Here is a 25571-nt window from a genome sequence, read left to right as displayed (position 1 = left end):
ATTTGGGAACCCTTTTTTATAGTTGATGTTCTAGTTTAAGTTACTAATTTTCAGAATTATAGTGGGAGAACATGCCAATCATTCAAAAAAACATGACTTTGCTGGTTTTGTGGAGCACTAGTTTTGTCTCTGGCTTTGGATTAGACACTACAAACTTAACAGAGGTATCTTTCTATTCACTAGGGTCAGTCAAACAAGGCATAAGTATTTTTGGTTTTCTTTAGGAAAATTTTAACATAGGGCAAATTAGCTACTCTCTATAATAAATAAAATTAATTCACTAGTCATCAGAAGACTTGCTAAAATATTTAGACAGGATCTCTGGAGACTGAATGTACACTGTACCTGTTCCAATCTGTATTTAGGGATTTCTTCTGCAGATGGTACTCCTGGCTGCTTCAAAATATCAATCAATGACAAGGGGGAAGAAAGATTTGTAGTCCATCCAGCTCCTTGAAGGAAAGGTCTTCACCTTTGAAGCCAGAAAGCAAGATGAAATATGTCTTGCAGGAATGTGTGTTCTTACTGCCTGAAATGCACTGTGGGCATTTTGTGGGGCCTTGTTTGTTTCATAGTGAGCAGTGATTAGCAGACACCTCCATTGAACAAATAATTTCCTCATTAAATTTAGCAAAAGACATTTTATCAAAATGCTCTTTTTCTCTGAGAAACAAAGCATCACATTTTCTTACAAAAGCATTGCTTAACTTCGGAAGGGTGAAGTATTATGGCAGTAAAATTGGTACTAACTGTAATTGAGTTAGCTGTAAATTTGGGACTATATGCTCATTTACTGAAATCACTTTCAAAAGGTCACTATAGTCAGATTAATATATAGTGATCTCTACAATTCCTTGCCATTTAAACATTATACCACTATTTACTAATAACTAGTGTAAGTTATTCTGATATTTCAGAATTAGCAAGCCACATTATTATTTCCTACAAAATATAAATTTCAACAAATTTAATAAAAATTAATAAAATGTTTTATGCCTACATGGACATATGCATCCTAAATTGGATTAATTTCAAGCAAAGGAAGGGTCCAGGGCCCTGTGATGAAAAGGAAAACTTGTCATTAAATATAAAAACTACAATAAATGCCCACAAAATAATTGCATTTTGTTTTCCTATGGAAGAAGTAAGTGCCTCATCTGTAGGTCACAAGGATTGACTGCAGCACTACTGTGCTAGATTGTGTTAACTGTACCAGGCTAGGAAATGGGCAGGTACAGCTGTACAATGACCTCACTTCAGCTCTGGTCTATCAAAGGAGCAGTGGATTTATCAGTCCCTGCAGAAAAGGAAGCAGCTTTTTAAAACTTGCTCGAGACTAATGCTATATTCAACTACATGCATTTGATTAGACTTAGCACTGAAATCTTTATTTTTCCCTTAATAGGGACAAGGTAACCATAATGCTTAGTTGTCTATCAAAATTCCATGGTATTAAAAGCAGTTACCACATTCCAACATTCTGTCTTAGTTGCCAATTTAATGATAAATTTGCTTGCCAGAATTGCTAATTTTCATATACGAGCCTTTTCATTCTTTGTAGTCCTTGAACTGAAGCTAAATGATTTTTAATTCTCTCTCTTTCATGTTTTCGGCTAGAGAAGTAAAAGGAAGCTCATGTCATCCAAGTGGTTTTTACAGTTTTTTTACATTTCAGAAGTGGCCAAATTAAACTTAACTGAAAATTTATACAGCAAATTCCAATTCATGTAGACATGGAAAATTCAACTTTGATAAGGAGTAATTATAAATTAAAAAAGAATGACAACATACATCAGTTTTCACAGATATGCCTACAAAACTATAATACTAAAAGCAAACCAATAACATTGCCTCATGTCTAGGTATATTTAGGATTACAATGACCAATATTAAGAAATGGGTATTTTTATTAATTTACTTAAACTTAACTGAAGCACCTTAACTAAAGCTGTAGTCTTGGAAGTTCTGGCCTAAATAATTACCACAACTTGTGCTATTTCTTCTTTCTTCTCACAGAGAGCTCTTTAAGTTACCTCACCGACTTCATCCACTTCAGTACAAAGTTAACTGGGTAAGCAATAGTGGGCTTCCCTGGCAGAATAAGAATGACATCAACTTCCATAATCATCTGTGTACTTAATATTTGATCACAATCAAATGCCTACGTCATTCACACTACCAAAGACAAAGCTGAAGACTATATTAGATAGAGCTGCATGCATTTAAAGTGCCACTATGAACGTTAGAAATCAAATACAAATAATTTTCAGTATATATGACATACAGACTATGATTCTTGAACTGCTTAAATTTTCACTTGGTTATTAAACCACCTGCCAATAACATGAAACATTTTGAAAAGCTTAAAACACAAGCTTTTTGGGTATTTCCCATGTAAATTCATCTCTTCCAAAGTGCCCATAGCATGCTGTTTTTTGATAGATTGGCCTCTTCAAATCAAGCTCCCTAAATGAAAGGAAAAAACCAAGAGTAAGTCTTACAATTAACTGTATTTCAACACACATTATGATCTAGAAACATCAGAGACATAATCAGTATCAACCCCAGAAGAAAGACAATAAAACCTAAGTGTCACTTCTTTCCCCACCCAGATTTACAGAAAGATAGTGAGCTGATGGTTTCAACTTTAAACTGACTAGAAATAGTCAGGTGTCTTCCAATGTCTCAGAGATGCAGTAAGCATGCAGTTACGCTTTATAAACCTTGCAGTGCAGAAGTATTTTAATGAGAACAAAGTTCAGCTATACCTGAGCAAGCATCAATGTGTTTTCTGTTATTTCAACTGTGTGCTGGTTTGAAGGTGAACCAGCAGGGGAAATGAACTCACCACGAGAGAGATTATAAGTCAGACCTAAAATTTAATAATAATATTACAGTAACAACACTGATACACAAGGGAAATTGCTTTCAACTCACAATACCCCAGCAGTATAACCCAGTGTCCTGGGGCACAAACCCAAGGGGGTTTGTTTGCCCTTGTGCTGAGACCCCTGTGGCTCCCCCAAGTCCAGAGCAAAAGGAAAAGAAAAACCTGTTGGTGCAGGCGAGGGCTGTGGTCTGGGCGAGAGCGGTGATCTCCTGCTGTCGAGGTCCTGCTGCTGCTCTGGATCCGACGAGAAGGTCCTGAGGTCTTCTTACCCACCACTTATGTACCCTCAGGGAGCACTCAGTCCCTCCCCCTGGGCGGGGACTCACACAATGGGTGATTAACTCTGGGAGCCAGGGGTTGTTGAGCTGTTGATGGCCCATTAGCAGCTCCGCCCCCCTCAGGCTGGGTGTGAAGTGATAATGGCTCCCTGGGCAGCTGCTGCTAATGGCCCATTGTCCTTGGGGAATGAATAGAGGGGGTGGAATACACAGGTTTGATCACCACCACACAGGGTTAGCTGGTCCCTCCTGCTGAACTAGGACATTATCCACCCCTTATTCCACTCCATCTAGTCATTCCCAAATTAACCCCCTTTTTACCTATACATATATATACACATGTATACAATGAAACATTACAAACTCTTCTCGCTCAAAATTAGGTCCCCTTGTGGTACACAACGTGTTTCTCCATCTTTTTGCATTACCCACCAAGTGCAACCAGGTCCTTGAGCAAAGACAATCCCTCGGATGGGTTTGCCTTTGTTTGAGGTGGGACTAACCCAAACAGTCTTTCCTAACATACCTCTCATATGGACCACAGGGACTTTATCTCCATCTACAGTATTCAAGAGTTCTGATTGGGCAGGGCCAGCTCGATTGATGGAGCCCCGGGTGTTGACCAACCAGGTGGCCTTTGCCAAATGCAGCTCCCAGTGTTTGAAAGTTCCCCCACCCAACGCCTTCAAGGTTGTTTTCAGCAGTCCATTACATCGCTCAACTTTCCCGGCAGCTGGAGCATGGTAGGGGATATGATACACCCACTCAATGCCGTGCTCTCTGGCCCAGGTGTCTATGAGGCTGTTCTTGAAGTGGGTGCCGTTGTCAGACTCTATTCTTTCTGGTGTGCCGTGTCTCCACAGGACTTGTTTCTCAAGGTCCAGGATGGTATTCCGGGCAGTGGCGTGAGATACGGGGTATGTCTCCAGCCATCCAGTGGTTGCCTCTACCATGGTCAGCACGTAGCGCTTGCCTTGGCGTGTTTGGGGAAGTGTGATGTAGTCAACTTGCCAGGCTTCCCCATACCTGTATTTCGACCACCGTCCACCATACCATAGAGGCTTCACCCGCTTGGCCTGCTTGATGGCAGCACATGTGTCACAGTCATGGATAACCTGTGAGACACTGTCCATGGTTAGATCCACCCCTCGGTCACGAGCCCATCTGTATGTTGCATCTCTGCCTTGATGACCAGAAGCATCATGGGCCCATCGGGCTAGAAACAATTCACCTTTATGCTGCCAATCCAGATCTACCTGAGAGACTTCAATCCTGGCAGCTCGATCCACCTGCTCGTTGTTACGATGCTCCTCATTAGCCCGGCTCTTGGGTACATGAGCATCTACGTGACGGACCTTCACACTCAGCTTCTCTACCCGGGCAGCGATGTCCTGCCACATCTCAGCCGCCCAGATGGGTTTCCCTTTGCGCTGCCAGCCGGCCTTTCTCCAGCGCTCCAGCCATCCCCACAGAGCATTGGCCACCATCCACGAGTCAGTGTAAAGGTAGAGTCTTGGCCACTTCTCTCGTTCGGCGATATCCAAAGCCAGCTGAACAGCTTTCAGCTCTGCGACCTGACTTGATCCACCTTGTCCTTCAGTCGCTTCTGCAACTCGACGTGTAGGACTCCATACAGCTGCTTTCCATTTCCGGCTTGTCCCTACAATGCGGCAGGAGCCATCTGTGAAGAGAGCATATCGCTTCTCCTCTTCTGGTAGCTGGTTATATGGTGGGGCCTCCTCAGCTCGTGTCACCTGCTCCTCTTCTTCTTCAGAGGACAATCCGAAACTCTCACCTTCTGGCCAGTTGGTGATGATTTCCAAAATCCCAGGGCGATTAGGATTCCCTATCCGGGTTCGCTGCGTGATCAGAGCAATCCACTTACTCCATGTGGCATCAGTGGCGTGATGGGTAGAAGGAGCTTTTCCTTTGAACATCCAGCCCAACACTGGTAGTCGGGGTGCCAGGATGAGCTGTGCCTCAGTGCCAATCACTTCTGAGGCAGCTCGAACTCCTTCATACGCTGCCAGGATCTCTTTCTCAGTTGGGGTGTAGCTGGCCTCAGATCCTTTGTATCCCCGGCTCCAGAATCCCAGCGGTCGTCCTCGAGTCTCCCCAGGTACTTTCTGCCAGAGGCTCCAGGATGGGCCATTCTCCCCGGCTGCAGTGTAGAGCACATTCTTCACATCCTGTCCTGTCCTGACTGGCCCAAGGGCTACTGCATGGGTAATCTCCTGTTTAATCTGCTCAAAGGCTTGTTGTTGTTCAGGGCCCCACTGGAAATCATTTTTCTTCCGTGTCACAAGGTAGAGAGGGCTTACAATCTGACTGTACTCTGGGATATGCATCCTCCAAAAGCCCACGGCGCCTAGGAAAGCCTGAGTTTCCTTCTTGCTGGTCGGTGGGGACATAGCTGCTATTTTGTTGATCACCTCTGTTGGAATCTGACGACGCCCGTCTTGCCACTTCACTCCTAGGAACTGAATTTCCTGAGCAGGTCCCTTGACCTTACTTCATTTAATGGCAAAACCAGCTCTTAGGAGAATCTGGATTATCTTCTTTCCTTTCTCATAAACCTCCCCCTCTGTGTTCCCCCATACAATGATGTCATCGATGTACTGTAGATGTTCTGGAGCCTCACCCTTTTCCAATGCAGTCTGGATCAGTCCATGGCAAATGGTGGGACTGTGTTTCCACCCCTGGGGCAGTCGATTCCAGGTGTACTGCACCCCCTTCCAGGTGAAAGCGAACTGCGGCCTGCACTCTGCTGCCAACGGAATGGAGAAAAAGGCATTGGCAATGTCGATGGTGGCATACCACTTGGCTGCCTTGGACTCCAGCTCATACTGAAGCTCCAGCATGTCCGGCACAGCGGCACTCAGGGGGGGGTGTGACCTCATTGAGACCACGGTAATCCACCGTCAGCCTCCACTCTCCACTGGACTTTCGTACTGGCCATATGGGGCTATTAAAGGGTGAGTGAGTCTTGCTGACCACCCCTTGGCTCTCCAGCTCACGAATCATCTTGTGTATGGGGGTCACAGAGTCTCGGTCAGTGCGGTATTGCCGACGGTGCACTGTGGCTGTGGCCAGCGGTACCAATTGTTCTTCAACTTTCAGCAGTCCTACAGCAGAAGGGTCCTCTGAGAGGCAAGGCAAGGTGCTCAGCTGTCTGATTTCCTCTGTCTCCACAGCAGCTATGCCAAAGGCCCAACGCAGTCCCTTTGGGTCTTTGAAATATCCATTCCTCAGGTGGTCTATGCCAAGGATACATGGGGCTTCTGGACCAGTCACAATGGGGTGTCTATGCCATTCCTTCCCAGTCAAGCTGACTTCAGCTTCCAGTACAGTCAGCTGTTGGGATCCCCCTGTTACCCCAGAAATAGAGATGGATTCTGCCCCGACGTATCCTGATGGCATCAACGTGCATTGTGCGCCAGTGTCCACTAAAGCTTTGTATTTCTGTGGGTCTGATGAGCCAGGCCACCGAATCCACACAGTCCAATAAACCCGATTGTCCCTCTCCTCTACCTGGCTAGAGGCAGGGCCCCCCTAGTTCTGGTCATGGTATTCACTGCGCTCTCCCTGTGAATATGACCGGGAGGTTCCTTCAAGAGGATCGGGCATAACATCATCATTCCTATACTGTCTGGAGCCTTGCCCACGAGAGACCGGAGCAGCCTTCAACCTTGAAGAATTCCCTGTGTTAGTTGTGCCTCTTTGCAATTCACGTACCCGAGCTGCTAAGGAAGAGGTGGGTTTCCCATCCCACTTCCTCATATCTTCTCCATGCTCATGGAGGTAAAACCACAGATTGCTGCGTGGAGTGTACTCTTTCTCCTTAGCTGGAAGACGCCTGCTTCTGATGGCGGAGACTCTTGTTTGTTCTGGAGAGATATGGAAGAGTCCTTCCTTAATCTTCTCTTCCAGTTCAGCCAGTTTTGTTTCCACAGCTGAGACATGGGCTCGTAATGGAGCAGTGACAGTGTCTTCATAAATCCTGAGTTTGCTGACCAGTGCACCCACCTTGTCTTCTCCCTCTCTCCACTGCAATGTTGCAAGGTAGCGAGAATACATTTCTGGCCCAAGTCGTGCAAATTTTAACCACATCTGGGATGTGCACTGGACACCATCTGGACTTTTAGGGAATCTCTCATCCTCTGAAAAGATTATCTCCAGTACGGCTAATTCCCTTAAGCACCGGATACCTTGTTCCATCGTGTTCCACTGTCCTTGCTGTACGTGGAGGTCCTCCTTACAAAGATATCTCTCCCTCACGCTTGACAACAGTCGCCGCCAGAGGCTGAGAGTTTCCTGTCTCTTTCCAATGCCCTGATCAATGACAACATCTCGAGACAGGGATCCCAGCTGCCTTGCCTCACTCCCATCTAGAATTGTATCATTGGCTGCAGCATCCCAGATTCGAAGTAGCCAGGTCAAGATGGACTCATTTGCCTGTCGTGTGAACTCTCTCCGGAGCTCACGCAGCTCTCCCAGGGATAGGGACCGGGTGATTATTTCTGGCTCCATTTCTTCTGCTTGAGATGAAGGTCCTGACTCTTCCTCGTCATGCACTATACGAACTGATTTGGTCTTTGATTTTCTTTTCTGGACAGGGGCAACTACTATCGGTTTCTGTTGTCCTTCTGGCTCAGTCATGGTCTGGGTGGACATGGTGCTGGTTGATGTATCTCTCTTCCTCTCTGGCTCAGTCATGGTCTGGGTGGACGTGGCGCTAGTTGATGTATCTCTCTTCCTCTCTGGCTCAGTCATGGTCTGGGTGGACGTGGCGCTAGTTGATGTATCTCTCTTCCTCTCTGGCTCAGTCATGGTCTGGGTGGACGTGGCGCTAGTTGATGTATCTCTCTTCCTCTCTGGCTCAGTCATGGTCTGGGTGGACGTGGCGCTAGTTGATGTATCTCTCTTCCTCTCTGGCTCAGTCATGGTCTGGGTGGACGTGGCGCTAGTTGATGTATCTCTCTTCCTCTCTGGCTCAGTCATGGTCTGGGTGGACGTGGCGCTAGTTGATGTATCTCTCTTCCTCTCTGGCTCAGTCATGGTCTGGGTGGACATGGCGCTAGTTGATGTATCTCTCTTCCTCTCTGGCTCAGTCATGGTCTGGGTGGACATGGTGCCTGTGGATTTGCTCCTTTTCTCCTCCTCCTGATGATGCTGTACCACACCAAGCAGTGTGCGGTAGGCAGTGGCCAGGGCCCAGCAGGTTGCTGTGAGCTGCACATCTCTGGGACTACCAGAGCATCTTCCTTTCACATAGCTTAGCATTTTGGCAGGGTCCTGCAGTTGTTCTGGGGTGAATTTCCAGATCATTTGAGGAGAGAAGGTCTCCAAATACTGGCCCATATCTTCCCACTTCCCGTGCCACTCAACATCATCCACTCCCAGGGCAGGCCTCCAGCAAGTCTCCTTAGAGAGCCCAGTTCTGACCCTAAACATGGTGTATACAGTACAGAGGAGACAAAGCAACACTAACAGCAGGATTATGCTGTCCCTAACATCAAAAGGAAGCTCAATATTTTCAATGATTGTTGTAGCAGAGGTGAAAAGGTGGAAGTAACCATTTCCGCCTGTTTTCCCCACAGTCTGGGTGCTATTTTTAATGAGACCCCAGAGGTAACAACCCAAACCAGGACAGGCAGACCAGACTGAGTATACATTCACAATGAAATTCATTGCTTCTGATGTTATGACAACATAAACATAGTATATTAATAAAGCAATTTTGATCCTTCTCCCTGGTATTAAAGAGAGCATCAAAACAGGCACATGGTTCCCCATGTGTCGAAATATGAACAGGCCCAGATACACCATCCACATGAATACATCAAGCAACATGGTAGTCAGGGAGTTTCTGTACCCAAATACACAAAATGAAATTGTAGTTCTGACTTCTCTCTCGTGGCCCCACGTTGGGCGCCAAAAGATGTGCTGGTTTGAAGGTGAACCAGCAGGGGAAATGAACTCACCACGAGAGAGAGATTATAAGTCAGACCTAAAATTTAATAATAATATTACAATAACAACACTGATACACAAGGGAAATTGCTTTCAACTCACAATACCCCAGCAGTATAACCCAGTGTCCTGGGGCACAAACCCAAGGGGGTTTGTTTGCCCTTGTGCTGAGACCCCTGTGGCTCCCCCAAGTCCAGAGCAAAAGGAAAAGAAAAACCTGTTGGTGCAGGCGAGGGCTGTGGTCTGGGCGAGAGCGGTGATCTCCTGCTGTCGAGGTCCTGCTGCTGCTCTGGATCCGACGAGAAGGTCCTGAGGTCTTCTTACCCACCACTTATGTACCCTCAGGGAGCACTCAGTCCCTCCCCCTGGGCGGGGACTCACACAATGGGTGATTAACTCTGGGAGCCAGGGGTTGTTGAGCTGTTGATGGCCCATTAGCAGCTCCGCCCCCCTCAGGCTGGGTGTGAAGTGATAATGGCTCCCTGGGCAGCTGCTGCTAATGGCCCATTGTCCTTGGGGAATGAATAGAGGGGGTGGAATACACAGGTTTGATCACCACCACACAGGGTTAGCTGGTCCCTCCTGCTGAACTAGGACAAACTGTAATACAGAATATTTTCTAGTGCTACTGTGCCAGAAAGACAATTATCTCAAAAAACCTGCCAAGTATGATGATCTAGAAGACTAGTAACTGTGGAAGTTTAACTGCTTATGTAGATACACTAAGTCACTATTTAGAATAGGGCATAACATGATATAATTATGGCTAGAAAAATAATGAAGGTGCAAGTGCTTTTTAGCCTGCATAGTGTAGTGGATTGCAGCTGTGCTAAATGGTTGGCTACAGGTATCTGCATAGAAGTGTATCTTCATTTCATGAAAGGCCTGAAACATTTTCATCTGACTGGGCTTTCTTCTATTGTATTATCCTGCTTTAATAATCTTTGAAAGCACATTTTAAATAGATTATTCACATTGTAAAGTACTGAAGACAAAATTGGTGGAGAGATGACAAAGTAAGTACAGAAGTACAAATACTAACAAGATAGTCAAAACATTTCAGGTGGTGAAGAGATTACACATTCTTCCACTTATGTGAACATTTGTGATGTAGAGCAGCTAAGTCTTGTTTCAAGTAATCTTTTGGCAACATGATCACATGCTGCAGTGGCTGCTGTAGTAGTCATTTGTGCTTGACCCTAAGCCTAAAGCCATCAAAATGTGAGTGCTGACTAAATGAAAAGTATGTTGATGAATAGTTTTGTTAGAATGGACAGCCAACACAAATTACAGGATTTTAAATACCGTGAGGTGATGTTTAGCAAGGAAATATTCACACAATGATGCTCATGGTTTTGCCATCTTTCTTCCTTTCCTACTGCCTTCATCTCTTCCAGGAGTATGACAGTGTATTTTTAAAATGAAGCAATTTTTTAATCCAAAAAATAATTGTCTAGGAATCACCCCACAAATTATTGTTAGTGATAAACTGCCGTAATGACAAAGTAGAGTTTTGATTGTATTTGTAAACTAGTAACACTTGAAAAATGTTACCTATCGATAGAGGTTGCTATAATGGCTCTCATCATCTCAGCCTCTTAAAGTTCTAAGTCAGCTCTGCTCTCAGAGTATATATTCCATACTCTGAAAAGGAATGCAAAAGCCTGACTATACCAGCAAAATGCTGACAAAACTTGTCAGAAATGTCTTTCAAGGGTAAAAAGAGACTTCCTATTCACTAACATGTTGACATCCCCCCTCCTCCCCCCAATCAAAGATGCTCAAGATTGCTCTGAAATAAAGAGACTTGAATCACATTAATAGCTCTGGATTTAAAAGAGAAGTGAATCACTAAAAGCATTTTCCTCAAGTCATGAGATAGCTAATATGTATGTTTTAGCATTTTAGAACTGAACTTTTAAAAGCTGCTTGCTCAAAATGACAAAGTCTGCATGGACTCAAGTTCCTGCTGCTATCTATCTCAGGCTTGAATTTCCATGTCAGTTTCACAGACTTAAAATAAGAGGCGAACTCACAATGTGGCTACTCCCTTAAAAGAGGAAAGAGATAGTATTGCCATTAGCTGTGTTTCACAAAACTTTTAAGAGGTCCACTCTGTCACGTTTGGTGAAAATCAGCCAAGAGATTAAGAAGTTCCAGGACTGAGATGAACCTGTACCATTTGGTCTTAGGATGCTGTGTTATAAATAGGCAAGAAGCTCCTCCTCCTCCAAGTTACCATAAGGAGTCATATGAGTTAGTCGCAAATGGAAGAAAATTGAAGAAAACTGCTTGGGTCAAATTACAGCCCACTGGAGTGCAGGTGGGTAACGGCTGATTAGGACACCTGCTAATCTGCTTCTCTCTTCCAATCCTTTCTTCTCTCAAAGAAAAGAGTAATTCCCATGCTCTTTAAGTGCAAGGATTATATTTGTTTAAAAGACATGCTTTTTCAGGCCCAGAAATATTCCAAAAAGAGCGGGTTGCAAAAGGCGATAGTTAATAGGTTTGTGTTTGCGTGTCTCTGACTGCATGGGAGCCTCATTGACACTTTTGATGACAACTGAATTTTCACTTCAAGACAGTTCATCTCATGGCTGTTCTTGTTCTGGTTTTTAAATTCATGCAATAGTTCAATTACCAAATCTTAAGAGAGCATTTAAGAAATCTGGATTCCTTTTTAGTTAAGTTTAGTTTACTTCAAACAAGCTGCACAAGATTACATGACAACTAGAGACAGGTTCTCAGTGTTCAGTGTTTCTGATGCAGACAGTAGGTGACATTTACACATTGTGAAGAAGTTGTTCCTTTAGGGTGTTACTTGGTCTTCTGGGCTACTGGCCAGTATCCCCAGAAGAGCAACAGCAAACACCATACTGCCACTATTGTGTTAGGGTGATGCAGAACCCCTGTGCATGTGTAAAGGCAAAAATTACAGCACATAATGTCTCACTCATTTCAATAGGATCATTTGTGACGTGAGAGGATGAGAGCCTTTCCATTTTCTGGCAGCTGTCTCGTAAGTTGTTGCCACCTGAATATCAAAGGCACAGAGACCATACTTAACTCAGTACTTCTTTCAGAAAGAGCCAATATTTCGGTGTCCTTTCAGATAAGGCAGAAATTTGGAACTTTACCCACCCTGTAAACAAACTGGAACACCTAACTGCATTAATGTAAAACTTTAGTTCTGCTTTACCAAGCACACTATCACCTGGCTAATGAACTACAACATAGCTCACTACCAGGATTACTATTAGATATACATGGTGTAATTTAGGCAGGTCTTACTTACTTAATCAATTGGCCCTTGTATGTTGTACTGGAAGCATGGATGAGGGAAATTATATTAGAGATTTATGATGAAGGTGACTTTCTTGAGGTTATGAGCTAGCAAATTAAATATTAAACTATTAAAGAGAGCATTAGAAATATTATTCCATACAGTAAATACTAGTATCACACAAACCTTATGATAGCTCTGGGGCGTAGATCAAAGTTTTTCTGGACAATTTCAAGCAGTTCCTCTTCAGATCTGTCTGATGTTCCATAATGAAACACTGAGATTGCAAGAGGATGACTCAGCCCAATAGCATATGATAGCTGTAGAACACATGCAAACAACCCAAATACAGTTAACACAGTCTTTCCAGTTTTTTGCTTAAGAGAAAGGAAAGGCTTATCATATGTGTCAGGGTAGAGTTTATGAATACCTTGTCTCATAAAGAAAACTAGGAGATACGTTTCTTCTATTTGCCTTCTATGTTAGAAAATAATATTTTCTTCAGAGAATGTTCAGTCTCGTCAAATACCAGCCCTGGGTGACATTCCTTTAAAGCAAAAGATACACTTTTTTCACCCCTAAGTACTGCCATTCTTCATTCTTCAGCTTCAGCTAGACACAAGCTTCATCCTTTGAGACTGAAGACTGAGTTCTACAAATGTTTTGGTTTTGTTTGGTTTTCTTTTCTGAGGCAGAGAAAATATTGTCTAGGACAATGTGAGGAAAAGCTCCACCTTCCTAAAGCAGTCACAGATTTGTTTTCCCAGAGTGAGTTATTTCCATGGACTCCCTGAAACTTTATCCAATGTACTTTTTAAAACACAGCTGTCTAAAGCGGACAAAGTAACCCAGAAAGTATAGTTCTATATCTCCTTTCTGACATTCAAGAATCATGCTAGCTTCTTTTTGCCACACCACTGCACACCACAGCACTGACAGGTTTTCCTGAAATTTATTTTCTTTTATCATTTAGTCCACTTTCCAAAATACAGTCCTGCTGCAGTGCAGGTTAACATAACCTTAATTTCTTCCATTATGCTTTATTTGATGAAAATAGGTTCTGACTGAATGTCACTAAGCAATGCAAACCATTTTGTGGCTTTCACTGGTTTTCCTCACTGTGTCTGGTTTCTACAGATTTCAACAAGTATAGTCCAATGGCTCAGTTCTATCTATATATATCTTAGTAACCAAGAACTGTTTTGGGGTTTTTTATAAACTGTCCTAATCATGACTATCTTCCCCTTAGCTAATTAAGATCATGCTAAGTCTGTCATAAACCAATAAGCTTACAGTTCTCTAAAGCATTAAGAAATATTGTGATAATACACAGCTATTTAGACTGCAGTTCCTTCAATTATCTGTCTTGCCCCATCAGTACGAAAGGTGGGTATGGAAATAATATCCATAAGAGAGCCATCTCAGTTGTCAGCCTCACTGGAGGCTGACAAAGTCTCAGAATAGCACACAGAACATTTTTTTCTTTTCTTAATCTTTAATCCAGCCTTCCATGACTTCACAGGACATTGGCTTTTATGCTCTCCTATCCTCCCATTTTACCTCATATATGTAATCTGAGATATCCATAATTTGCTGTTAAAAAATTCAAACTTGCCTTGTCTAGAGGCTGGTTCAGGTATTTAAGGAAGGTCTTTGAGAATTACTGGAATGACAACATTCCCAACTAAATCAAAAATAAAAACAGTGATGTAGGTGTTCAAAGAAATGCATACCAAGAAATCAGAGGTTTATCTTCTGTCCCCGCAGAAAAAAAAATCAGCAGTTGACTAACCAAAACTTTTTTGTGCTTGACTTATTCCCAATGTCCCCATTTCTTGAATAACTCCAGTCTAGCAGGTATCAAACACATGCACAATACCTAAAGCAAGCAGCCTTGTTCCTAATTGAGATGTCTGGATACTGTGTCATTGATCATAACTATATCCAGTGGGCTTCTCCTTTGGTCCATGGAGAAAGTAAAAGGTTTTAAACACACTTCTACAGCAAAACATCAGCCAAGTTACTGCTACATTTTACTTATTTTGTAAATGAGTTATGTAATTAGTTATTACCTAGCAGCTACACAGAACAAGTATGTATATAAACTAGTATTGCAAACTGCACAGGCAAATCTCACTTGATTTAACAGTCACATTGCATTCATGTTTAACGGTGAAACTGTCTAGGTGTCAGTAAAATATCTCTTTCTACTTCTTAGGCATAATACCCCCAAAATTCACGCACAGGAAGTGCAATTTTTCTGAGCACATAAGACTAACGAAGGTTGGGGGTTTTTATAACTCTTTAAAAAAAGCAATTGAAATTTGCTTTTAATCACAGCACCATAGGAGTGCACTAGTAATATTTCTTTAAGGTAATTTAAAATACAGCTTAAAACAGATGAAGTTACAACCAAAATGACCATATAGTACGTCAAGTTGCACAACTGCACCTCGACAGTGCAACCATAACTGTAATGTGCTGTGCAGCCCAGGCTGGAGTGCTGGGCATGTGTGTGTGCAGAGCGTCATTAGACTTACTGGAACTAAAGCCAAGGATAGTATAAAGAAGCACTTAGATCTGGGATGACAAGTGACTTGGAAAAAGAACATTAATGAGAATACACTACTTGCTTCAGGACCATCCTGGCTTATGTCTTTGGCTTCCCTCACAATGCCCTTAAAAATTCCTAGAGCCCAATTCTACTATGAAATATTATTTTCTGAAACTGGACCCAGCCTGTGAAGGTAGTATCTATTCTGAGACAGAATTTCTGTCTCAGATTTTGATGTATTAATTTCACAGTTTCTCTTACCTGGATTAATACTCTTTTACAGAGACCAGCTTTCACCAGAGATTTTGCAATCCAGCGAGCTGCATATGCTGCAGAACGATCAACTTTGGAGGGATCTTTTCCAGAGAATGCCCCTCCACCATGGGCTCCCCAGCCTCCATATGTATCAACAATGATTTTCCGGCCAGTCAGTCCAGCATCACTCTGAAGGACAAATAATTGAACATATTCAGAGACAATAGTTCATCCAATCCCATATTAGGTCGTGGGGTATAGCTTTGTTTGGTGTTTGCCACAGATGTTACTCTGTTCACAGTGTTCACATTCACATGCAACTGTTTTATGAAAGCATTCTCTATGTGACTGGAGTACTTTTCAGGAGGTATTAAGCCATCTGGACTACAGTCACTTTTGAAAACCTCTAAGAATGTGACACAACTGTAAACATGACAAAAAGAATGCTCACTTCAAATCTGCAATCATGAAATACTATCTCTGGGTTACTGGTCTTCAGTGAGCAACACTTCAGTGAAGGCCAAGAATTTAGAGAGGTAAAACCAGATCGCATATGACCTAAGAGGTTAACAAGCTTCACTTGGATACCAATACTAAAATGCATAGCAGCAGCTTCATGAAACTGCAGCTCACAGCAGTCAGCACACATTTGCTGAGAAACTCCAGCTCAGTTTATATTAATTGTTCAGTAGTGACACAAGTGCTACTATTCTTCCTTCACTCCTGTGCTACTGATAATGGAGTCCCATGCTCTTGCATAGAATATTGTCTGCCTCCTACCACTTGATGAGCTGATCCAGTATGCTCAACCAGCAGGGAATTGTTGCCTTATTGTCAGTTTAGCAAAGGTGGCAACAGTGTCCCAATAAATGAGCTCCAGAGTGCTGAGAAATTCCATCCTGAAAGAAGATAACCTGTACTAATCCACTATTTTTATATCTCCAAATAAGTAGTAATATGGGAGCAAAACTGACATTTATTTCTCAATGAAGAGGGTATCCCTGCATCATCCATTGTGATCCCAAGCACACCTTGTAGTTTTAATCTCCATGAACTCCATACAAAACTGCACAGTTTTGTGTAGCATAACATTTTACAAATTCACAGCAATGACCTTCTTATCTAGTACCAACACGTGGTAAGCAGAATACAGGTCAAATTCCAATGGCTATTAGGTGCACATCACATGCGCATTAGGTCTTCCATGAAATTTGCTCAGCTTTACAAATAATTTCAATGTAGAGATCAGATCTATTGTTATTTCTGGTTTTGATTTTCATTGCAAAAGTGTAGAGATACTTCCAGCCAGTCATTTTAGCACATAACTTAAGGACTGGTGTTTGCTCATTTAAAATACTTTCTGGAAGCAAGACAAAGATCCAAGAATCTGTACGTTTGGCTGTCCAAACAGGCATAGCTTGAGTTTAGATATTGGCTGTCCAGCAGGAAAGCTCCAGCATGAATGATTGAAGCTTCCTTAAAAATGTATAGACTTCCTTGGTTAAAGGTGTACTAGTGCATTGTGCTGTTGTTCAAGAGAACATTTACAAGCATGACGCAAAGTAGAATCCAAGTTTGTATAGGCTGTCATTTTCCAAAGTACCGTACCTTAGGACCACCTTCTACAAACTTTTCACTTGGAAGGAGATGATAAATGGTGTTCTCATCAAGATACTTCTCTGGAATGACTTTTTTAACAACTTTCTCCATTAGTTCCTTCCGAATTTGTTGTAGTGCTATGTCTGGGGCATGATTTACTGAAATCACAAGTGTATGCACTCGGAGGGGCTCCAGCACACCATTACATTCCTTGTATTCCATTGTGACCTAGTGAGAAAAAATGGAACAGTGAACACTCAAGGCCAAAAGAACCAGTCTTAAGTCTAGAAATGAACCTATCAGTTATTTTCTGCAGCTAAAAATAACCAGATGAGGGGAAATGGAATGAAAAATGATGGATTGTTGTCAATGCTTAAACTCACTGTAAGAAAAAAAAACTGCAGAAAGTACTGAAATACCACTACCAGAAGAGATAACTGAAGGACATTGCATGTATTGCCACAGAAAAACAAAATAACAAGAAAGCTATAAAATCCTACCATTTCAGCAGTTGATGCTAAAATCAATCACGGTTTGGTATGTAAATATAACTTCAGATAGCAGATTACTAAAGTAAAATCAAAATAACTTTTGGAGGACCCTGCTAAAATGAACAACTGTAGATCATATGATAGGCTGTACCCTTTGCTCCCTACCACATGGCTTTTATGTACATGCACATACATACTGGCATTGCTCCATCTTTAGTGTCTGTTTTCTTATAGACTAAAGTGGTGTTTCTAATTTCCCATCCTTCAAACATGCTTGAATAGGTACATCATAAAAAACCAGCCTATTCACATGTTGTATACACTCCTGAGAAGACGTAGGGACACAATCGACATTGTACCACAACAACAGCAGCAGCACTACAACTCAATGCAGTTCCACACTAAATAACAGAAATTAAGACTAAAGCACCTTGTTGTCTTAGAAATGCCACATGGATGGCTTTCCTTTCCTGCAGATTTCACAGCCCAGAAGACAGAATTACTGTCTTTGAGACAGCCAAAGTGCATCACTCTTACATTAGGTTCAGTGATTCATCCACTGCTGTCAGGGGCTGATAGTTATTCAGGTAAAAACCCCAGCTGATTATTGGTAATTTGCTAACATTCTTAATCTCCAGGGGAAAAGAAGGAAAATGCAAACATTGTTTTGAAGAGACCTGCTAAGATACTGATAAGAACAGTTTAAACAAATCATATGTTCTACACGCAAATGTACCTTATGAAACTCACACCTCCTTGGAACATGAAAATGACAGCACCACTTTTGGCAAACATGAATTCTGATATAGTAGCAGATGGGATAAATTATTTCTGTTGTTTCCCACCTTGACAGTTTATCCATCTTTGTTACAAACCTGTGTTTTTCCATCTGGTCTAACCCAAGGCCATGTCCCATTTCGTTCCAGAGCCCTTATGCTTGCAGTCAGTTTGTGTGCCAGGAGGATTGTTAAGGGCATACATTCCTCAGTTTCATCAGAGGCATAGCCAAACATCAAACCCTGCACCGAAAAACAGGGAACTGGATTGAAAAATGGGAAATGAGGTACTCAATTCCGTGTTCTCTATTTCCGCACTTGTCTTTGCCACATAGTACTTTAAAATCACACCATCTTAGCAAGAGACAGCAGTAACATGCAAAGTTAATACCTTTTGACATATAACCAGCCTGAAATAACATTTATGTGCAAGAAGCAGAGCCACAGCAGGAGCTGGCTCCGAAGAATGGCTCTGCCTTAAACATTTATGAGAACCTTCTGCAAGACTTCATAAACATAAAGCTCATTAAGACTGCTCAGTCTTCTCCTCACACATGACAACCAAAATGACATAGCAATCCTTGCCAAAGAAGTAAAAACTAAGCTAACCAAGTACTTAAAATACCGGAAACTCACTAACTGATAAAAACCAAATTGTAGCTCTATCCCATTAGGGCCACTGGATGCAGAGAAACCCACCTTCCTTGAAACTAGTGAAAGCTGTGATACTTTTTTGTCTTCTGGTGATTAAGAGAGTGCATAATACTCAGCTGCTAATACTTCCAGTTTTTAAAATAGTTTTTAAGGAAATTGCAACTGCTTGCACATAAAGTAGATTTGAATAAGTGCCTGGAATTACCTGATCCCCTGCTCCAATGTCATCGTCAGACTTGCCATGGGAGATGGCATGCTTGATCTCTTTACACTGTTGTTCTAAGGCCACTAACACTGTGCAAGTTTTATAGTCCAGTCCTAGTGAAAGGAGTTTTGTAAAGTTAGGTCATACATTCCTGAGAGTTCACAAATTTGCTAGAGAAGTTTTTAAGGTTAAAACTTTTAAAACTCTAAGCATATAAGAATATACATTTTTTTATTGCTAACAGAAGGAATCAATCAGCACATTTATGTAACAGTTCCAGGATGTGGGAAAGTGAGTGCTATTAGGTCAAACTTGGCTTCTTGAAACTGACAGGGTGAATATAATCCTACAAATTGCCCCACCAAACCTTGTTACATTGTTTATCATGACTAGGGTCCAAACCATTTGCCTGTTAAATCTGGGTGAGGAGTATGGAAAACCTTACCAGAAACCAGTATTCAGTTTTTCTTGTAGTATGTTCTAGGGTTCAATAGAATTAGAGAAAAAACATATATATCATGTGTGAAAAGGGAAGACTGAAGAGGAATAGTCATATAAGTGATTCATCTGCTGAAAGGAAACTCCTTTGGGATACATGTTCAGAATACACAAAGAATTCCTTTTTGTGTGAACTTCAAGCGTCAGAGGCTTATGAACCACAGGGACAAGGAACATCAGTGTTAAAGCTTTCTTTCATAGTTCATACCTACAGACATAACCACCCTCTGACATTTGTGCGAACCCTAGCTTTTCTGCATCAGAGAAGCAAGAGATCCCTGACACTTCAAAGAGGAAGTCTTTCACAAGTATGCCACCTTGAAATAGCTCCTTCAATACCACACACTGAAAAAAAGATATCGACAACATGTAACTTTTCTCCTAGGCTGGATACACATTTCATCTGATTCTCCAGAAGACCATTAAAGGAATGACTTTTGCCATACACAGAACAGACCTAAGAATGAACACATGTAGGATCTCACTCACCTTTGGAGGAGTCATCATATCCTATCCTCTTAAGGGTCTCTCTTACAATTTGTTGGTAATCTACTATAGCCTGGGATGTGATCTCTCCACAGAGCAAAATCATTCCAGTTTTTGCTACACACTCTGGAAAAAATACAAAATATCAGAATTTTACTGCTACTATTTTACAGTTGCACAGAATGATCCTGAGGAGGGTTCTCTGAACAAAGGATTAATCATAGGGGAAACTCAATGTAAAGCCTTAGCATAGATAAAAGTCCGTATGCAATCACTCTTCAGCTGATATGAATATTTAACTGCCTGCATGTAGTGGAGGTTCATTGTACCCAATTATCCTATCTCCACACTGGCCAGAAGTAAATGTCTATAAGAACAGATGCAGTATGTAGGGCTGTTTCTCCAAATAATTTCCTGGTCTCCAACAATTTCAGCTCAGGACCTTCCTGAAGCTAAATGGACATAATTTATTAACAGATGGTATTACCAGTCTTTGATATATTTTTGTCACAGTAATTCATCCTGTTGCCCTTGACAACCACAAAAACTTTTACCTTGTATACGATCCAGAGCAAGAAGCAATGCAACTTCATTACAAATTTTGTGCAGAATCATTTCATATTTTATTTCATTTTTTGTTTCAAGACTGCATCTGGTCTTTCTTCCATTTTAGGTAAAAACATACAGCAAACAATCACAAAAAATTCAGTAGAACAATACAAACTATTATGCACATAATCTTGTCACACCTCAGTCTTCTATCTTGATAAGACAAACTGATGGTGTTTCTCACATCTCTTTTCACACATTTTTCTGTGTAATTTTTTCAGCATTCCTACATTACCATCATCAACTTTTCAGCAGTTTTGGAAGCATAACTGCCTGCATAATTGAAATACACTCTTCATCAAGTCTAACACTTGATGTAACCTTTCCCCCTGCATCTTCTCACTGCTCATATCTATGCATCAAGGTTCACATGATATTCTTCAGATAAAGTGTCATATTAGATCACTGTGTTTATGGGATGCAGCTGGTCCTCTGTGCTTTATGGCCTTGATGGCTGGTTCTAAAAATAAAATTACTGTATTTGGAAAGCTCTTTAGACACATTCCTTTCTGTATCTATTCCTCTGTGGCAACCTAGCTCATTCCAATTTGGTAAGATGTTCATAGCCTCTATTGGGGATATTGCTAATGACAATGTCTGTGTAGAATACATCATAGTCCTAATGGAAAGCCAGCCACTTTGATCAGAATCACAAGCAAATAAACTTATCTTTCTGTGAAGAACAGGCATCAGCCTATTCACTCTATGAAGACATACACATTGAAATATATCTTTCCTCAATTCTCTTTTCCCCTGATTTTCTCAGATTCCTCTTTATCATCAGCCTCTATAGCTATAGTTGTCCCTGATACAAACAGCTTCTCCTGCTTTACTTCTTACTTTTAATAATTTTTAATTTGCACTGTGCTATATATTTCTGTTCATTTTTGCAGCTTTTTTTTGCCTTCTCCTCTCAGTCAGTGAGCCACAGTTGACCTCTTGACTAGAGGTTGAAGTCTTGACTGACAGCCAGCTATTGGAAGAATTTTGGATCAAATAATATATCAACACTGATTACCTGTTGTACTTCCTTAATCTGTTTTTCTCTCCGTGTTGTACTTACCACAGGCAACCTTGGCATCTGGATCAATACTGAGATGAGCATCTAGAACAGCATCACTTATCTGATCACATATCTTATCTAGAAAACAAAAATAAAACCCCACTTCTTTTTGCAATTTAAAAAATTGATTTTCATAATAAAATTTAAATTCCAGTGAACAAGAGACTTCTGCATATATGGCATCTGCCAAGAGGCAATTTTACCAACATACATTACTCTGTTTTCACTCTTCAAGTCAGTTCTAATATTTTATTGTCATCTGCACAGGCCAGCAATCTCCCAGCTGAGGCACAATGGAAAAGGCCTGCAAAAGTATCCTGAAATAATCCTTTCAGGAGAACAGAAGATGTAGTAATTAAGCTAAGATCTTTCTTTAGCAGTTTTGCAATTTTCTCTTTGTTTTAAACTTTGTATTGCATTTTCTGAATCATTTACTTGTTTTTATCTACTTCTTATAACTGTCAGAGGTTTGCACTTTTGGCAGTGTTTATCCCTTCAGTACCTGCAGTGTGGGCCTCTGAAATCTCATGTGTGAACTTTTTTGCATGACAAGAGGCATTGCTCTCCCTGCAAAAGGGTACAGTGTATTGAAGTCCACTTCTGTAATTATGCACTGCTGTCTGGCTCATTCATGTTTAGAAAAAGCTGCTGCAAATTTTCTTTCAAGGACAAACATTGGATCCTCACAAATTTTCACAGTTATTTCTGTGAGTGCTGGTCTTTCTGTTTTAGGAAAAAAGCACTGGAGAATAAAGGTTTTACCTATTCTGTCTTCAGCACCTATAATCTATTGTGCAAATAAGACTTGAGTATGCCAAACACATATAGTTTCTTAAAAGTTAATCAACAATTTGGGGGACAAATTGAGATTGTCTTATCAGGGTAACTGAACCAGGTAAAGGCAATCCATGTTATTAGTTCAAAAGTACATGTTTGAAAGGTTGCATATCTGCAGAACCAACATGAGGAATGTGAATTAATTTTTCACCCACCATCATTACAGAAAAAATTTGTCCAAAATATGCTCAGCCACACACATACACAGATGGATCTACAACTGCCTGTATCAATAAGCCAGGTGCCTATACAATTATACATGTAATTGCCAATTAAAAATAACTTGTCTCAAGGGTCTACAGAGAAAATTAATGAGGAATAATAACAGAATGTCCACCTTAAACTACTCATTTACTTTTACAGGTATAGTCTGGAAGCAGACAAACATAAGAATGAAATTACAAGGCAAGAGCAGAGTTATCCTGTACCCCAAAATACCTCTAATTCAATGCAAAGTTTAAATGCAAATCGAATATTAGTAAAAGAACTGTGGAATAATATCTTACATTATAAGCTAAAAGCAAGGAAAAGTGAAATATGCTAGCCTGTAACTTTGAATAGATAAACCATTGTGCCATCAATATCACCACAATCAAATACAAAGTAAAACCAAAAGCAAAGCATGAATGCTACACATGCATGTGCCCCTTTTATTCACACAGTGATCTCAGTGTCAGCGTGAGATTTTCTTATAGAAGTGCACAGGTTGCTTCTTCACTGGCATAATTTTCACAACTTGAGACAGCGATTTCTGTATCTTTTATGTTCTCTTTCTAGAATTTTCCCCAAACAAGATGAAGCGAAACATTTAATTGTGCATTTATTAATCATTTGTGAAGTAAGTTCAACAATTTAGAGGATTAAAAATAGCAAAGCAAAGCAAAACAAAGAAACAAAAAATTCATTAACTTGATAGTTGCAAAGCTTGTCTTCAGCTATTTGTGCTGCATTATTTCCCAGCTTAAGCATTATCTTCCGAATTTCTTGCTAGCACACTTACTCATAGATTACAAATCCTGATCAGTTCCTGAAGTTATATTTCACCTTTACTGATTAAAATCAACAATAAATTGAAGACAAAAGGACACAAGATAAAAGGCAGAAACATCATGTAGTTGTAATTTCAGACTCTGAAATAATTTGTACAGTCAAATATAAAATCAGAAATGCCACATTCCAAAGTTTGTCATTTGGCTAGTTTGATGCCCTGAGACAGAGTTCTGAAGATTGCAAAAATAATTCACATCGAAAGGTCCAGTGCTCAAGGAGGAACAGTATAACTTGCAGCACTAAGTTTTATTGCCTTCAGCTGCGTGCACCATTACAACAACCAGTGCCTTGTTTTAAAGCAAACAAGTGGTTGTGGTGGTTCAAGATACAGGGCAACATGCCGGTGTTGGACTGTTCACTAGGAGCTGGGTAAATAGGCTGGTGTAACTGGTCTCATACTGTATCATTCCCATCTGGTTAATAAGAGTCCTGAGAATACAGATGCAAAACAAAAACTTGTCTGCAAACCTTCTGTGTTTGACACTACCTTTTTTCATCACTTGTTTTTTGGTTTTTTTTTTGCCTTTCCTTCTACTGAGGAGAAAGTAAGAGGTAGTGCTATTTTTAGTATAAACATTAAAATGCTCTATTTGAACAGGCTGATATAGAAGGAACTGTCACTACAGTCACTGCTGTGTCTCTTGGAGGTCCGAAATTCCTCCCAGTCTCAATTAACATAGCTTCTAGATGCATATTGTTTTAAACAAAGATGTATGACAAATAGCTAAATTAGTGAATAACAATTAAAGCTGAAGCATTGTCTGCAGTTCCAGACCTAGAAAATACAATGGTTTTGTACATCTCATACTGTATGTAAACTTGTGTTAGGGACAGCAATGTGAAAAATAGACATATGCAATATTGCAGCAGTATCTGGAATGCAGCTCTGATGAAAATTAATGCTAATTATTCCAGACATTTCAGATATTTGGAGTTCAATGACTACTTGTAATCTACATGTGCATAAAGTACTGGTTTTTCACTAAAGAATAAAAAGTGAAATTGTAATTCCAGTATATGTGGCAGCTCCAAGTCTACCTGTAGAAGACAAATCCATGCTTTTCTCAAGCAAAATTTTAAGATTATCTATGCCAGATTATATTACATACTAAACAAATAAGACAAATTCTAGTCAAGTAAACAAAGACACTAATCTGAAGCCTATTCAAAATAATTAATGGGGTTTTTTCTTTTCTGCATTGCAAGAGGCATGACTGAACTTGCATCAGACAGCATTCTTCACCGAGAGTACTAATAAAAACAAAGACATAATCCACATTTTTACTTACCAGAATGTCCTTCAGCAACAGATTCTGAGGTAAAAAGAAATCGTTTTTCTTTTTTTGAGGTATGAATGGACATGTCTTGGTATCTTTAGCAAGCTTGCAAATGAGAAAGACCCAAAGCAACTGGACTACAGAACAAGCACCAGCAGAAGGTGAAGTGGAAAGGTTAATGTGCCTATGCAAGCAGCTGACGTAACTGCTCCTGCCTGTTTGTTCCTCAGAAGTTCAATAGGGTAAGACTGATCTGTGTGGCTTTCGCTGCTTTTTATGCACTACTACAGAAACGTCTTTCTTAAGACTTTTATGCATGGTTAACCTCTTACTTCTGCACACTTCCCCAAGCCCTCATTCTTACTCTTTATTCTAATTACTAGCTAAAAAGCACCTCAAGATAGTCACAAAACACTGAGATTTTATCTGAATTTGTAGGAACAAATGATGTTTTCAACCAGGCATACTATCCATATCTTGCACTCATCTGCAGTAGTGAATTTGCAGAAATGTATCTCTCTTTACATAAGAAAAAGTGTTCTTAATAGTTCCAGGTGGTAAGCACTGTGCTCTTTTTCCGCCATACTGTTTGTATCAGTGGCTAAGTCAGGAGCTGTAGAGCAACAAAACAGCATGCCTGGAGAAACAGAGATGAAGACAGTGGATTCATTATAAGCTACCTTGAATTCTGAAAATAAATGCTATGCCCTAGCTCAATAAACCTTAAGCTTGTTCATGGACAGGCTCTCACAACTCACAGACCCCTTCTCTCCTACCATTTGCTGTGATGGAG

The 25571-nt window shown here is 40.9% G+C and overlaps 1 protein-coding gene and 1 long non-coding RNA gene across 2 annotated transcripts in view; one reads left to right on the top strand and one right to left on the bottom strand.

The window, feature by feature from the left end:
- LOC139684941 (uncharacterized) overlaps positions 1-25571 on the top strand; it is a 32874-nt gene that overhangs the window by 3534 nt on the left and 3769 nt on the right. Inside the window, exon 2 of the long non-coding RNA XR_011700000.1 lies at positions 24850-25020. This is a non-coding gene — a long non-coding RNA (uncharacterized lncRNA). The remainder of the gene's footprint in view (positions 1-24849; positions 25021-25571) is intronic.
- Positions 957-24958, bottom strand: LOC139684940 (S-adenosylmethionine synthase-like). Its single transcript, XM_071581364.1, has 9 exons — positions 24791-24958; positions 21615-21692; positions 19946-20068; positions 18959-19071; positions 18199-18342; positions 16842-17060; positions 15240-15422; positions 12611-12744; positions 957-2466 (listed from the first exon to the last, which is right to left on the bottom strand). Exons 1-9 carry the CDS (start codon positions 24861-24863, stop codon positions 2364-2366), a joined length of 1170 nt encoding a protein of 389 aa, XP_071437465.1. The 5' UTR covers positions 24864-24958; the 3' UTR covers positions 957-2363.

This window comes from Pithys albifrons, chromosome Z, assembly GCF_047495875.1.
Source record: "Pithys albifrons albifrons isolate INPA30051 chromosome Z, PitAlb_v1, whole genome shotgun sequence".
In the NCBI taxonomy this organism is placed as follows: domain Eukaryota; kingdom Metazoa; phylum Chordata; class Aves; order Passeriformes; family Thamnophilidae; genus Pithys; species Pithys albifrons.
Note: the sequence above shows the minus strand (reverse complement) of the source record. Positions and strands in the feature narration are given on the sequence as shown.

What these genes read in the sequence shown, in the direction of transcription:
- LOC139684940 (XM_071581364.1), bottom strand. Translation starts at nt 24,863, where the DNA reads ATGTCCATTCATACCTCAAAAAAAGAAAAACGATTTCTTTTTACCTCA. An exon ending in TGTTGCTGAAGGACATTCTG is followed by an intron (nt 21,693 to 24,790) that starts GTAAGTAAAAAT and finishes TTTGTTTTCTAG; the next exon opens with ATAAGATATGTGATCAGATA. An exon ending in TTGTAGAAGGTGGTCCTAAG is followed by an intron (nt 15,423 to 16,841) that starts GTACGGTACTTT and finishes TTTGTCCTTCAG; the next exon opens with AGTGATGCTGGACTGACTGG.